Source organism: Pelmatolapia mariae, linkage group LG14 (assembly GCF_036321145.2).
Source record: "Pelmatolapia mariae isolate MD_Pm_ZW linkage group LG14, Pm_UMD_F_2, whole genome shotgun sequence".
In the NCBI taxonomy this organism is placed as follows: domain Eukaryota; kingdom Metazoa; phylum Chordata; class Actinopteri; order Cichliformes; family Cichlidae; genus Pelmatolapia; species Pelmatolapia mariae.
Window position 1 is genome coordinate 26,906,755 of NC_086239.1, and position 16,890 is coordinate 26,923,644.

Consider the following 16,890-nt stretch of genomic DNA (forward strand, 5'->3'; position numbering starts at 1 on the left):
CAGGATCCTTTCTGAACCAAAGTGTATTATTCCAGTATAATCAATCGGTCTGCTTTTACACTGTAATGAATATTTCATCGATCTTTCTGAGGTGCAAAGATAAAAGATCTTGGGCTTTTCTGCCAATCTTCACTCAATGACTGCCTTTGCAGCAGACCAAACACAAATCATTTAACACCTCTCTGCTGGCCAAACGAGACATTTGGAAAGGATTTTTTTAAGTCTTTACAAGGCAAAACAAGTGTAAAAAAAAAAGAAATGTGAGTTCACTTGCTCCAATCAAGTGCTAAGAACTGCAGTTCTCCGAATGTCCGCTGTGGCTGACTCATCAATAGTAAGAGCCTTCTTCTGAATATCGGGCTATTTCTGGCTCTGCCCTGCACTTAGGGTTAGGGTTATTGATTTTGTCAAGTTTAGCCAGCACTCCAGCAATGAAAGCCCAAATTTGCCTTAGAGTAGGGGTGGCCAATTTTCCCAAATCATTTTCTCAAGGGGCCACATGAGAAACTGGCACTGCTGTGGAGGGCTGCACTAATAAGCTGAATTCAATTCAGCTCAATATTAATTGGTTCTATTTATAAACTGCTAGTCGATGTTACAATTTGGTCCCTTGGGAAAATTAATTACTCACCTCTGCCTTAGAGCCACAATTGCTAAAAACTTGCTTATAGCTTTTTCAAAATAAGTGTCAACATACAGTTAAAGTTGAGTGTCGAGCACTGGTAGCATCATTGGTTATATTCATTAGGTTTAAAGTTTCCATTCATTAGGTGGTTGCATCCATGAGTACACAACTGGTGGTTGTCAGGGGGGTCACGCTCCTATGTGTGTATGACTGGGTTTGGTGGGGCACGGTAACAAGTTGTTATCTATTTGAGAAACAGTGCTGCTCTGCAACATCCTTAACTCTGATGCAATGGTAGAGGAAACTCTAAGTAATAAGTTTGCCTGCTGCAAGTCAAGAGGACATAATATCCCAGTGGCCATCACTTGCATATCAGCGCTAATCTCTTGCTTTTTTAGAGGTTATTTCAAAAACCTTTGGTCATTTGTAAGTATTCACAATGCCGCTATTAAAATACTAAAACCCTCTTACCTCGGTTGAAAATATTTTGCCTCTTGGATTGTTAAATTAATATTTTTTTAAGGTATTTTTTTCCATTTGTTCAGAATTATAACATAACACTTTTGCAATCTTTTTCTACTCCTGTTATTTTTTGCATGAGTAGCTCCATAGTAGTAGTAGTTTACACATTCACTTAACAAGCAAAAAGTCCCCCCATTCAAGGAGAAAAGACATAAATCCCTTTGGGGTTGTGTCATGAAGGGCATCTAGTGAAAAGATCTGTCAAAATCAAACTTGCAGAGCTAAAAGTTGCTTTTCTCTGTGTTTTTATAGATTGCTTCTGGTTTATTAACTTGCAGAATAAAACATTTTCAGTCTGGACATAAAATAAGCATACTTTGCTATTCAACAGCTTCTTAACGAAATATCATTATGTGTGTTTTTTGTTTTGTTTTTTAAAATTATATTACAATATTAATTTCTTTAATCTGAAATGACTTGCAGCTTTATTCACTTGTGTGAAAATTAAGATTGGCAGAACTTTAAATTTCCAGTAAAACTGGTTTTCACTGTAAACTGTTGAGCTGCAGAAAGTGGTATATGGTCGCTAGTGGCATCTTTAGTCACTGAGAATTGTGACATTTCTGTAAGCCACCTTAAGTCGACTTGCACTTAGTTTATTCTCAGCCAATTACTCTGAGTACCTGACTAAATCTATGCAACATTAATTATCCACCAGCATGCCTGACAGGTCCGTGTCAACATGGCGGCCCTGGCCTTTTAATACAGCATCAATATTCAGATCCACTGGGCTTGAATAAAATCTCATTTGAAATCACTTTATCGCAGCTATTTAAAGACGGAAAATCATTTCTCACTCTTGTTCAACAGGCACGATTGTCTCGGGGTAATCAGCAATAAATATTCAATACTTAGTGAAGTGCCAGATGGTCAATTCATTTACCTTCTCTGCCCATCTCTCTTTAACTCAGCCTGTATTGTAACTAAATTGTATTGAAAACAAAGAGGAAGTTTACCCTCTTTACCAACTGAAATCATTTTTTCCCCAATTTCTTTTTGTTTCATGCTACGAGATTTGAAGTGAGAAGTCTTTTGGAAATTAAGACTTCTGACCCCTTTGACATCATTAAATTTCTCATTTACCCTCAGTGATATACTAATTATTATTCACAGTCAATCAATGCGGTACAGAAGCTCTTTATGTATTCACGGACCAAAGATCTGCAACAAAGAAAAATACCCTCCACAAAATTCCCAAAACGACAGTTGAGAACTTCATTAAAACCAAAAGCAAAGAAAGAAACACAATATTATATATAGACCAAAACTATCATATGTGTAGATACAATATATACATGGTGTTTAATATGAGGTATGGCCGCTTCTTGATGCATGGACTGTACAAGTTGGGTGGCTCTGTTGTCGCTCTTCATTCCTGGATGAGTGCAGCTTACGGCTGTGGATCATTGGTTGTGTCGGCCTCTTATTAGTGCACCAACCCAGCATCTTGGATAGGAAGCATATAGGGACTAGCTTTGCTCTTGATCCAGCCAGTGTGGGGTGGGCACAATATCCTGCTGCAGGGCATGGTCTGTGGCAGGTCGCAGTCTAGTCATGATCATTATGTTTTTTAATTGTGCTGTTTGAATTTTGTTTTCGTGTTCCTCAACATGAATTTCCCAATTATTTTGTGTCCCCTGAACATCAGTATACTTTCATATGTACTCATTAAAAGGCAAAAAAAAAAGTCCACATTTAGTGGTTGGATGTTTGGTGGAGGAGTAAGCTTTGTTGGCTTTCATGCCTGTTATATAAGTTCAAGTCATACTTTTTTCTTAACAAATGTGCAGTTCGGTTAAGTTTAGCTGTTAAACGATTTGGTTAGATTTAGAAAAATACAATACGTTTTCACTTCGTTTAAAACTTTTTTTCCCTTGTTGCCATGCAATCATCTCTCGGCTGCTTCTGAAAACCTGCTTCTGACACAAAACATATTTCCTATTGAAATGCATTACTTATAAATTTGTGTTCACTTACACAAAAAGTTATTATTCATGTCCATGAACCTGAAAATAAAAGTTTCATTTTTCATTTCACAAACTGACGTGAGACCGAGCTGGAAGGGCACAAGCTCAGGTTGGAGCACCTCACCTTGGTACCTCTGGTACCACTAAGAGCAATCAGATCAAAGATGGTATTCTCATGTATTCTCATGAAAATAAAGGCTCCAGTAAGCTTTCTGTTTTCTTTTTTCCCACTCCTATGTGGTATTGACAATGGTATCAAGTATTTTCTTTGGTACCAGCAACGACTTTGAAATACTGGCATCATGACAACCTTTGGTCTGAGTCTACTGCTTAAAAATGCAGTAAATTGAACAAATTCTGAGGCGTACGAGTGAGCTCATTTGTGTTCAATAAACAAATTACCAATCCCACCACTGACTAAAAGCAATCAGCGTGAACTGAAAACTACTCACAGAATATGTCTGGGTTTTCTAAGATATTAAAATGGATGGAGTATAACCAAAAACGATATTCCTTACAACAGTCTGTTCATCAAATAACCCTGAAGCTGCTCACTTGGCTGCTTATTTCAAATGCTTTGCAGAGCTGAAGGGCTAATTGAAAGTGCTGCAATATTTTTAGACTTCAGTCTGTAAGGCCTGGTGAGATAGGAGCGCTGAGGCCTTTGTTTCACTGCCACGGTGACTGAAGTGAAAAAGTTATGGGCAAGGAGCTAATCCCTGAACTGTACACATGCACACACACACCCACAGACATGAGTTCACACAGAAAGCCCATGCACGTACACACCTTTAGCATTTAAGTCCCAGAGTCCCCAGGCACAGTCTCACAGAAAGTGGGACATTTGAGGGTCGAAACGAACGCCAGAGAGCAGAATTTCTGCCATCATTACCCCCAAACACTACAACACAAGCTCCGAAATGTTCTTTGAAGCTGTGTTCAAGTTAATGTGATCCTTCCCTGCTCCGACTTTAAAGGCTGCCATGCCAAACAGAGTTTCCCATGGATGTTTGTATGCAATGACGGTCCCAGCACGAAATCGACAAACTTCTTCAGAAACACAGATGAACCGCGTCTCCTGAGGGGCTGCTGTCCCTAATATAACTTCTCAGACATAATACGACTGGGTCTAGCAAGCAATCTTCCAAACCAGGCCCCACACTCTCTCCTCTATCCATTCACACTGGGCTCAGACAAGCATTGTGGTTACTGCAGGGCAGTTAAGAGCTGACCCTGCCTCTGCTGAGACAAATCCTCATATTCCCCAAGGCACTTTCTGTGAGCTTAAACAATACCAAAGCAGACCTAAATGACTTTTGGTGGTATATTCTTTTATGTGCTGAGTATTCCAGGAGCGCCCGTTCATTTCAACTACTTTAATATTTCAGGGATATACAGATTAAGAGACTTAATCTCCCCGAAAATATTCATCACTTGATTTTTAAGTGATATTATAGACTTGAGCAGAGGAGAGCTAAACACTGCAGAAAGGCCATCTGTTAATGTTTTTTTGGAAACATGAACAATAGCGATTAATCATATGAAAATGCCTTTGTATTGCATATTGTATATGGATGAGTAGCAGTCCATGGATTCTTTATACGCAGCGGCTGAAAAAAAGCAACACATGATGCGTGAGTGTGACAGACAGGAGAGTGTGTGTGTGAGGGGGGGGGGGGGGGAATCTGCAGAGGTTTTGTGCAAAACATGAGGTGACAGCAAGTGTGGGAAGGAGACACAGTAGACACCATGGGCCTTGACAGATGTGTGAACGCACAACTAGTTCTGTGTTTTCATGGCTGACAGGTAGGAGGGTGGACAGAAGGGTAAAAGGTCAGCAGCAAGCGCACATTTTGGAGAGTTGCAGACGACCCGCTGCTTGACTTCGATTGTTCTTTTATTCCGGAGAGCAGAAAACCCGTTAGGGAGGTGGTCTAATCCCATTGCTGTGATACTGCCCTGTCATAGCTAATGGAGACTTTGCCTACAGAGAAGAGAGATTGCTTTAATCCACCCATTGTCTGATGGTGTTGATGGGTGATGAGAAGGCACTCCAGGGCAAACAGCCATTATGACAAAGACTTGGTCATGAATCCTTCCATTTTCCAAAAATGCAATGCTGTTTCAATTACAAATCGGCACTGAGTGAAGACATTTTTGCAATATTAGTAATCCCTGACAGGATTCATATAAATCATGCCAGTGGTTCATATTTGCACAACTGCATATTAAAATTTAGCCTGACTGATTTCATGCACCAAAAAACAAATATTCTATAAACTGTATTCATCAGAGATAATACCTGCGCATTCTTTATGCTGAAAGGAAAATAGAAAGCAGGAGATGCCAAGAAGCAAGCTGCAAACAGAACTTTGATTCCTTCATAATCCCTCATCAGGAGTAAGAGGAACATCTGGCTCTAAAGCCTTTTAAGCAAGTTTTATTTTTTATTTGTCCTACTTTATTCTAATCCTGGCACACCATGTGACTTTCTCCTTGCCGAGACAGCCAGACTTTCACATTCATGATTTCTAAATAGGCACAACTACTACTTTCACCCCCCGCTTGTTTTTCTTTCTTTCTTTTTTAAGCAAAAAAAGCCGCTTTGGAAGAATAAGGGAATGGATTTCAGTCCACTCCTACCGTCTCATTATTCTGGTTTTTCAACAGGCAGGCAAGGCAGCCGGTTACTGGCAGCCCTACGGTGAAAAGAGATGGAAAAAAGGCAGAATTATGACTGCTGTTGGCATTTCGCAGCTGTGCACGTTCCTTACTACAAGGTACTCTGCAAGAGAGCAACAGCAGCTACACAAAAACCATAACTTTTGGACCACAGGTGCAAAAAATGCATAGGATAGTATAAAAATAATTACTTAAACAGAAAATTTGCATCAAATAGGAATAGTCCTGAAGACAGAACTCTAAATTTTCGGATAATTTTAAGGAATTATGGATAGATCTCATGGTTCATTGAAGCCAGCAGTCATTTCTGCTACACTTTACATATTCATCTCTTTTGTGTGAATCAAGGCCACAACTTCAAGTGTTCTACTATAGAAACCTCCTTCTTAGAGTTTCTGTGGAAACATGAGCTCTGCAAAGAAAACATCTTAAAATGGCTAGTAGCTAATGTGATCATGCCTTTTTCTTCTACTGGAAAGCACTGCAACAACAACAATGGGGTAATGACCCAGAACAGTTTTCAAAAGGTGTCAAATTGAAAAGCTAAGTCTTTAATCTGAGAAAGGTGTACAATAAACAATAAGACATGAGATATCAACAGGAATAATAGTAAAGCCTGGGATCCTGATACTTACTTGTAATAAAATGCAGAAAGCACTTTAATCGTATATCCAAACGTCGGTTTTAGTAGTTCTAGCAGGGAAATTATTTTAACATTTTAAGAGCACACCACTTATAGCTGATTCTCCAAATCATGTTGGAGTACATGCCTTCATTTCTGAGCCATCATTCACACCCTGCTTTTAAAATTAGAGGCTGAATAAGGACCAGAACACACGTCAGTGGTGTACTAGGCTCACAATCCATTATAATTCACAAGTTACTGCAACTAAATGTTACCTTGACCTTGAGCAATATTTTGGTGAATACCTACTAAGTGATCACTATGTGCAAGTTTGATTAGATTCTGACCAATGCTACAGGAGCAGTAGAAATTCTTATTAACTGTGGATGGATGGAGCCTCGACCGGATGAGCTAAATATGGAGAAAAATCTTTTTACTGATCAACTGATCAAAATAGGATCGAGACTAAAATCCATTATTCTGTTGCATATCCAGTTTACTCATTAGCCAAACAATGTTTAAACATTAAAACATACAACACTAGCATGCTTTAACTAAGTATTAACAGCTTAGTTATAGAAAGGTTTTTTACCAAATGAAAAACTGGAACAACGACACATTTATAAGATTTCAGCCTCGGTTTCAGAACTGCTACTGTTACACAATTGTTGTTCGATAGATATTTGCTAGCATTAGTTTCTAACTGCTAGCATAGCCTGCTAAGATAGCTTCTTAGCACAGCTCACACAGAAACGTTTGTATCTCAGTGCAAATAGATTTCACTAATGTTGTTATGTTTTCCCCTCTAGTGGACATGTTTCAGTGCACTCTGTCTCTGTCCCATCAGTTGCAACCAGCTGCAGAATACTCATTTAAGTCACGTGGTCACATGTCTGCAAAATCTCAATATGAAAGTAAAGCCTACATCATTTTTCAGTTAAATTGCCATCCTGTAGCAACTACTCAGTATTTGTTGAGGAATTTCTGAATATCTATTTCAAATTTGTACTCATAGTAGGGAATGTGAATAGACTATGTGCACCTTAGCATATGCTACTTCCAGTGGGGAAACCCCTGTAGAGCGCTTCGTTTCCGGTGTGATATTCGCTCCTTGTCTACGGTCGGTTTTTCCAAAACAAGTCAACCAAATGGATGAATCAAGCGGTGATTTACATTTCTCAAGATGTCTTGGGCATTTACCGAATATATCTGTAGATGATGTTCGTTGATTTGTCGATATTTTTCCCCCGCCCCTCAGAACAAAAGAGAAAAAGGATTCAAATTTTATATTTCTCAGCAGTTGTATACAGTGGTCCCTCGTTTATCGCGGGTGTTATGTTCTAAACATAACCAGCAATAGGTGAAATCCGCAAAGTAGCCAACTTTATTTTTTACAATTATTATAGATGTTTTACGACCGTAAAGCCCCTCACTACAACCTTAATACACTTTTCTCAGACAGGCATGAACATTTTCACACTTTTCTCTCTTGTTTAAAACTCTAAAGTTCAAACCTTTGTAGAAAAATAAGTCCAGTATTATAGAATGAAACCAAAGATCAAACCCTGTTTTCAGGTCCAGAACACGGAAATAGAGCAGCTGCGAGAGAATTCAACGTCAATGAATTATTAATGAATCAATGAATCAGCGATCGATGTAGCGATTCTGTACTGTACAGGAGAGACGGCACAGAGAAGATTGACAGTGGTCTGCAGCTGATCAGGACGCAGAACACAATGAGCTGTTAAAAAAAAAAAAAAAAAAAAACGCATGCAAAATTGCACTAAAAAATCCGCGAAACAGCACAGCTGCGAAAGATGAACTGCGTTGTAGCGAGGGACCACTGTAATTTTGAAGGTAAGTCACAACATACCCTTTATAAATACTAATGTATAGAAATCCTTACCAGCAATGATTCATTTATTTATTTATTTTGTGCCTTTTTTTTTTTTCACGGTTTGTTGACATGCTGTGTAGGTGTGTTCTTGACTAACTGATATCAACATAATGGGGGAAACCTTTGACTATTGTTCACCTGTAGTTTGAATGCTGAACATTTGCCTGTTTAAATCATAAGAACTGTCACTATACAGAGATGTGCTTCTGAATCTGGACTATGTATCTTCCCATTTTGTAATGCAGTTCTGCTTGTGTTGAGTGACGTAAACAACCAATCGATCTACACGCTTCAATCGTCAAAATTGATCATTTGATTTTTTTTATGACACAGCAGTGGTGAGTGTTCCCACCTCTGCTCTTTGTAACTTAACGCAGTCTTTCAGTTTTCGTGTTTTGGACATGATTTTGGAGTCCATCTTCACAGCAGCGATTGACCGCAAAATAAAGCTACCGGAAATGTGCAACCCCACATCCGGTCTTAAAACGGGAAGTTAGCATTTTTTCGTGCACAAGGTCTATTTCTGTGCATGTAGACAACAACGGATTTGCAATTTTCATTGGATTTTCACAGTTCATGCCAACTTTAACCCATTCATTTGCAGATTGATGGCACACTGACTTGATCACAAAGTTGCTCTGAAGACAGCACCTGACTCCATGTAATTGCGCACCTGGTCCCAAACTTCAAAGCAATCATTTTAAAAGTAACAAGATCACAAGTTCATTGGCCACAACCACAGGCTCCAATCACAGTCTTCCCTAATTTGACTGCAGAGCAGATGGGCAAAATATCAGTCCCTGAAACATTTCAAGCCAACCTTCAAACTAAACTATCTAAAGAGCGTTATGCTAAGAAATAATTCAATTCAGTTATTCAATTTGTGACACTCTGGAAAGAAATGTCGCCCACATGAAATGCAAATTGGTGAGTGACAGCAAATTATTAGCTGTCTTTTTTATTATTTTAGATGTTTTTGGCAGCCTTTAGTCTTTATTTGACCGTGCACAGCAGAGACTGACAGACAAGAGAGCAGGGAAATGACATGCAGTTAGAAGCCGCTAGGCCCTGAACCAGCGATTCTGTTCCTAAGGGCTTTTTAGCCCATGTGATATGTACCCTGCCACTGGGTCGCGCCCATAGTCAGCTCTCTTAACACATCCATGGTGTCCCCTGGGAAGAAGCATTGCATGAATAAAACCAACCACAGCGGAAAAAATGTGGAAAAATAATAAAATGGAAATGTGCTTCACCCCAGTGTCAGCAAACAAATACTTCTGTGAAAGAATTTAAATGTATCAGTGTGAATGAACAGAAAGATGAAACAATGGGCAAAATGTTAAGCATCTCTAATTTAGTTTTCTGTGATCAGCTAGAATTTAATTTGTAGCAGTGGTGCTCTGAAAAAATGTGGCTTACGTTCCAAAAATGTTTCCAAATATGATTCACCTGGGCTTCTACAAGTCTTCGAGCCCTACAGTTATCCATGACACCCTGCAGTTCAGAGGAATAAGAACAATTTGCCCAAGTAGTTCAAGCAAAAGTATGGCATGTGGCTAGTGCACTGCAGATAAAAGTCTTAGTCATGCAGCCAAATGCATTATGCATCATTCACCGGCAATAAATGAGTAATTAATGTGGTGAAAACCAGGTTAGTGTCAGCACTCCTGCTCCCTGTTCTGAGCTGCAGCATTCACACAGATGCATCAGTATTCATTTCTGCTCAGTGGGAGGTTTAAGCTCTTCCTCCTCCCACCTGTTGTCTCTCAGACTCCTGCCACCGAGCCACAACCGACACACATTTCTGCAAGGCCACCAGCTTAAAACTGGCCTCTCATTAACACTGCAGACTCCCCCCGCCCCCGATGCCAGTGCTAATTGGGTCACTATTTACCCCACAGTCAGCACAACCTCACACAGAGGGGAGGGGGAATCCAAGACCACCATCATGCTGTCCTAGCATATGCCCTGGTAGGCTGCAGGCACTGAGATTAGAGCAAAACAGGCACTTATTAATACTGTTAGTCACTCGGTGCCTGCAGGTGAATCATCCCTTCACCAGTATGACTGTACTGTAATCAGCAGCACACAAAGCTACATTTATTATCAACAACTCAAAAGAGGCAATATGACAGCCTTATATCTCCTCCCAGCTTGGATATCTGCATTACTTGCAGACACTTATGGTTGTCAATATGCAGGATATCTGAGGAGGCTGTCCCTATTTTTGGACCCAAGCCACAGATGAGGTCAGCCAGCCGTGAGCGCTCACACACACACTGCCAGAAAAGAAGCCTCAGTATGGTGGCAGATAAGGCCTTGCTCAAATTGCTGTTTTGTGTTTTTTAACGAGGACAATTCGACCTTGCTAATCTGTTAGGCTCCTTCCCCTAATCAACCCACTGACTAATCCATTTCCTCGTGCCAAAGAGAGCCGCAGTTCAGCCCAGGGCCGAGCCACGCCGGCGCAACGAGGAGAGGGGGAAGACAATGGCACGTGTCCTGGACGGAGGAGAAAAAATAACAGACACGGCTCCATGAGGGAGTCTTTTTTTCTACTTCAGTGCACTTCCACCAACAGATGAGGAAGCTCACACTCTGTACTGCTCAGCAGCAAGCAAACAAATAACAAAGCTTTAAAGGCATGCTCTCCTGATCTTGTTTGTACACACTGAGAGGTGACTCTGAGGTGAGGAGATGGTAATCTAACTGCCACAGAGAAGTCCAGTACAGCCGACATAAACATTCATCAGTGCAGCCCCAACAGAAAAGATGAGTAATGCCTTATCTTCTGTATCGGCTGTAAAAATCCTCATATTTCACCACTTCCGATTGCTAGAATATGAGGAGTTTGACGAAATGACATTTGAAGACGTGAACTTAGATTTAGGAAATTATAATGGGGAATTTTCTGGCATTTCCTTTACTAAATGTTAAATCCATTAAGACAGAAAATCACAGGGAGAGTCATTAGCAAATAATGATTATCTGCATTTTTTATTTTTTTGGCTCAGGTTTTCCTTAAGTAGTTTGTACACTTGAACTATAGCAACATAATGATCTCATTTTATCAAAGCATAATTTATGTCAGCCTGGCATTATTTCCTAAAATTTGGCTCCATGGGTCATGCTGGGTGTATGCTTGCTTGTAATTAGCAAAATGGCCAATCAGTGCTGCTAATTTCAGCATTACTTTCAGTCACAATTGTTTGAGAAGCTGCGGGGACCTTGCACTTTGAAAACCAACAGAAGCACAATACAAAGCCACGTTACAGGAACCATGCCAGGCTGAAATCAGCTACAAACAGCCTTTATAATAGTATTTATCAACCTAGAAATGCTTCATTAGGAGACTGACTTCAGTACGTACCAATTTCTCTAAGTCTATCACATACAATTATAATGTTTTGTACACATGATCATACATATTGTAATGTATTTTTTAGATTAATTCCTCTAAATGGTGAGGTCTCGCAAAAAAAAAAAAAGAGTGAGAAACGTGATGACCTCCTTGATGGTTCTGGGTGCTTCGGCTCTCAAACAAAAGTCTCATTCACAGTAATCTGTAGACACAATAGTGTCAGAGTATAAGAAACATGGCAAACATACAACCATGCATCTCCTGAACAGTTACATTCATCTCCATAAGTGAGCGGATAATTGCACTTTTTTGTAATTTTGGCCTCAGTACACAACTACACTGTTTTTAAATTAAGCAATCAAGATCTGATTGAAGTGCAAACTTTCAACTTTGATTTAAGTGATTTAAAAAAAAAAACTTTTGTTTTTCAGAGACTCAAAAGTAACTGAACAAACTAAAAAAAAATGTAAAATATAATGGTTGTTCTTAATCTCGGATGAAGGTCATTTGCAGTCATTGAGTGCCTGAAGTTTTGAACCCATGGGCATCACCAAATCCTTTGTTTCCTCCATTGAGTTGGAGGAAATGCTTTTCTGCAGCTGTCTTCAGTTGTTGCCTATTTGTGGGCCTTTTGGCCTTCAGCTTATCTTCAGTAGCTGAAAAGAATACTGATGGTTAAAGATCAGGTGACTCGCTTGAAAAATACCCACTTTCTTCACCCTGAGACATTCATGGGTTACTCCTGCAGTATTTTTGGGGTTATTATCCATTTGCACTGTGAAAAACTGTCCAATCACTTTTGCAGCATTTGGCTAAATCTGAGCAGAGAGTATAACCCTGTACACTACAGAATTCACCCTGCTGGTTCTATCAGCAGTCACAACATCCATAAACACCAGTGACTCGGTTCCACTGGGAGCCATACATGCCCGTGCAGTCACTTGACAGATGATGCGGTATGCTTCGCATAATGACCCACTTGCCTCCTTCATGCTTTTCTCTTCCCATCATTCAGGTACAAGTTTATCTTGGCTTCAGGTGTCCAAAGATTTGTTGCAGAAATGTGCAGGCTCTTTTAAATGTTTAGATGTTTGCCTTCTGGTGTGGGTCAACTGAGCATTTTTCAAAAGAATATGTCTTAAATACTGTTTGAGGTGTGGAGCTGGAAATTCACAGTGCTCATTATAAATGTTTAATCTTTGGAGCATAGAATTTTTTGCGCAACTTGGAGATAGTCAAACAGGGAAAATTCTGAAAATTCGCTGATTTGCGATGGAATGATACAGCTTTTAGAACAACAGATGCACTCATCAAGACAACGTCTTTTCCAGGGAAATCTTTTCAAATTCTTTTAAGGAGAATGCTGAAATGCATATCACAACAGTGTGGCTTCGTAAAGATGAACTTACCTGCCCGCAGCCCAGGCAGAAAACATTTTACACATCATGAAATGAAAATTACAATAAAGAAAAACCATACTACTGCTACTATCAAATATAACATTTGCTAATATTTTTTGAAGGCACATTTTTCACTGATAACTGCACTGATAAAAACACATTTTATGCAGTTATGCAGAAACAGTGCAAGCTGCAGCCACAGAACAGTCTGTCAAAGATGGGTGTTGTTCTGCAGATGAGTACGGAGCAGGGGAACTGAAGCTTATAAACAAATAATCTTCATCAGCCACAATGGGTGACTGAGATTGCCCTCTTTTTAGCAAATGTGTAATAAACAGTTTTCCATCTGTGGAGATTGTGGTCGACACAATAGTGCAGAATGGAGCCACAGATGCGTCATTCAATAAATCCAGATGTTTGATTAAAGCTGAAATAAGTCCAAGATTATAAATCTGAAAAGTTTTAAGGGTCAAGTTTCTTGTGAAATCAGGTAGTGTCACAAACTCCACTAACTATGGTCAGCATCCACACTCAACTGCACCCATTACATTATATACCACAGTTTCACTTCAAAAAACTGAAATCATTTTCATGTGTTGTGTATTGTTATATCTTAATATTTATGTATAGTAGCTAAGCTGCTTAATGTGGCACAAAATGATTGCATGCCTGCCTCTTCTAAAAGTGTAATTAAACAACTAACACACACAGACTTGAAGACAAATTGCATCACTGCTGCCAAAGTAGCCAAAAAATAAGGACAAATCCACAGGCCATTACTTATCACTGATTTTACCTACACCTACACCTCATTATTTTTAGAAGTTGTTTCCTACTGTCTGTGTGTTTCATGTCATTATTTTTAAGCCCCACTTCTCCAGTGAACCTCCACAAAGCTGGCAGGCAGCTGCAAAAAGATCTGGGACAGAACTGTAAGGCATCTGTGTACACATAACATACACATCAAGATATAGTGCAAAAGGAACCACAAACACTGTTAGCACGATGATCAATAACGCAGGGCCTTACCGGCAACTTCCAGTGAAGCGTTGCGACTAATGGCCTCTCCCAGGTAGTTGCGGGCCACACAGGTGTAAACGCCCTCGTCTGGTTTGCTCCGTCGGCCGTGCACGATGCGCAAGAAGAAAAGGGAGCCGCTGGGCAGGAGCATGCGGTGAGAACGCGGGTCATCTTTGTCTGTCTCCACACGTTCACCATCTTTATACCATTCAATGCTGGGGATGGGGCGGCCCTCTGCCTTGCAGTTGAGGGTGGCAGGCTCCCCCTTGGAGACAATCAAATCCGAGGGGTCCTCCGCAATCCGCGGCGGGCTGTCTTCAAAACGCGGCCGAGACCCTGTGAAGCCGAGATGAAGGTGAGATGTTATCTATCGGGATGACCTGCTGTCATTCATGAAAACAATTTCTTTGTGAGAGGACAGACAAAAGCGAAACCTTTTTGAAAGGAGAGAAAAATCTTCTTTCGGAGATGCTTGATAAATTTGTGTGGTGAAGGGGAAAATCATCAGTAATCTCTGTTTGAAGTTCAAAGTAAGATGCTACATTTTCCCACAACAACAACAACCTGTGCCTTTTAGATAAATAAATCAATTTGACATCTATTTGCTCTTTCTATATTCTCTAAACAGCAGGACACAGTGTACATACGCTGCAGAATAAGCCACCAGCAAAGCCACCGGCAACACAGAGGATTCAATCAGCCATATGATATGGTAATAGCCAATCTCTGTGTCAGGCAGGATAGTTGTAGAGATGATAGCTGGCTGAACGCTGAGTATAAGACAAGGTCTTTGTATTTGAAGGAAAAAGACTAAAGTTAAAGGAAGAAGCTACGCAGAGTGACATACGTAGATAACTCCCATATCCCCTTCTCTCTGGGGGATCCATTACTATCTTCGCTCGGTTGTGAGAGAAAGTCACACTTCTTCAGGACCCAAGGTAAGCTTTTAGACCACGACCAAATGTCTCTAACAATGTGCTTCGTTTTAAAAAATGAATAATTCAAAAGACTGCCGCTTTTAGTTCGGTTCTGAGGAGCAGATGGTCTACCGCTCAAGTTCCCCCAACCAAAAAAAAGACAGAAAGAAAGAGAGAAAATGAAATGGTCACTGTGCCACTGATTATTGTGCTGCTCTTTCTGAGGCATTATTCTTAGCACATAATCTAGACTGCATGGAAATCCTCCATTATCATTGGAGAGGAACAGACAGGAGTAACCTAATGACACACATGCTGCTGCTACATTACACTTAAATCAGGAGGCTTCAGGATAAATCCTCACTTTTTAGCTATAAGCAGATTTATGGTTGTTATGTTTTTTTCATGGGCCGAAGTCGCTGTTATGGCACAAACCTGAAGTAAACATCTAAACCGCGAGCCGAGCACTCACAGCGCCAGGGTCACAAACCAGGACAGCTCAAAACACTAATGCAGGCTTGTGGATGAATGCTAGCAGAGCCATTAAAATAAGATATGGCACCTTTACTGAGTACTGATGCGAAAACACGCTTTGTTTACATATATTATATTGTTATATTATACACAGGATAATATATATTATATTGAAACTGAGACATTGGAACAACATTTGATAAAGGGAGGATCTGCAGCCCAGCGATGTCCTGGTGTTGAACCTTGTTTGTAAGCACATAAAGGATTTCTAATCCCAGATCATGTAATACAGTTACATCACTCTATGCTCACTTCCTCTTGAGTGATAACTGGATTTTATTTTTTTTTTTAAAAAAGCACTATGTATACATGTACTTGAGAGAGGCCAGACTTCTTAAAAGAGGTCCCAGGAGCTCAGTGCTGCATTTCAACTGAGGTGGAAATATAAATCATAAAATAAAGGTCAAAGCAGTAAAAGGCCAAGCTCTACTGCTGAGGCACTGTTAATGAGTAACTCTTGTTTTTAAAAAAAAAAAAAAAAAAAAAAAGCAAAACAAAACACTTAAACCGGCACCGCGTAGTGCAAGCATATTTGAATAGATTCCTTCCACCTTTCCACATCCACTGGTTCAGGTGCATGTTGCATTGATGACAAGATGGTGCCTCAGTTATTTGAGCACGAGTTGCTCAGTGGTGCATATATCAAAAAATAAATTCCAAGCTTCCTCCGTGTTCCTCACGCTTCCGTAATTTTGGGCCCATAGAGCACAGCATCTCTCCAAGTCAAGCTGGTAGAGTGTACGTGCGACTGAAACAACAGGCATCCAGCATTATGGAAACAATGGATCACATTCTGATCAGATTAGAGCCATTTCAAAGGATTTGAGCCACAATACACACACACACATATATATATATATATATATATATATATATATATATATATATATATATATATATATATATATATGGATGAATGCTATATATATACATATATAGATATACATATGTATATATATATAAACGAAAAAAGAACGGCATAAAAAAAAAACTTTAATGGGATCATTGATTTATTGATTTGTCCACTGGCCACAAATCATAGTATAGCCTCTTGTTTGTGTTTCCTGGAAGTCTGGTTTCATATTCAGTATCTCCATGACTTCACGGAGCCCGTTCTCACTCCCGAGGCGTAACATCCCGACGTTTTGTCACGTCCTGCGGCGTTCCTGAGGAACGCGAAAGGTGACCTTCCACGTTGTTATGGTACGCAGCGGTTTCCAGCCCTGTACTGCAGCCCTAAACTTAACCTTATCACTAAGCCTAACCATAACCTTATGCCTAACCTTAACCATAACCTTATGCCTAACCATAACCTTATTCCTAACCTTAACCATAACCGT

General features: G+C 39.9%; 1 protein-coding gene across 1 annotated transcript in view; it reads right to left on the reverse strand.

Moving 5' to 3' along the window:
• zgc:77784 (uncharacterized protein LOC402947 homolog) overlaps positions 1 to 16,890 on the reverse strand; it is a 69,750-nt gene that overhangs the window by 43,177 nt on the left and 9,683 nt on the right. Inside the window, exon 2 of the mRNA XM_063492461.1 lies at positions 14,109 to 14,435. Within this exon, the coding sequence (XP_063348531.1) occupies positions 14,109 to 14,435 (327 nt within the window). The remainder of the gene's footprint in view (positions 1 to 14,108; positions 14,436 to 16,890) is intronic.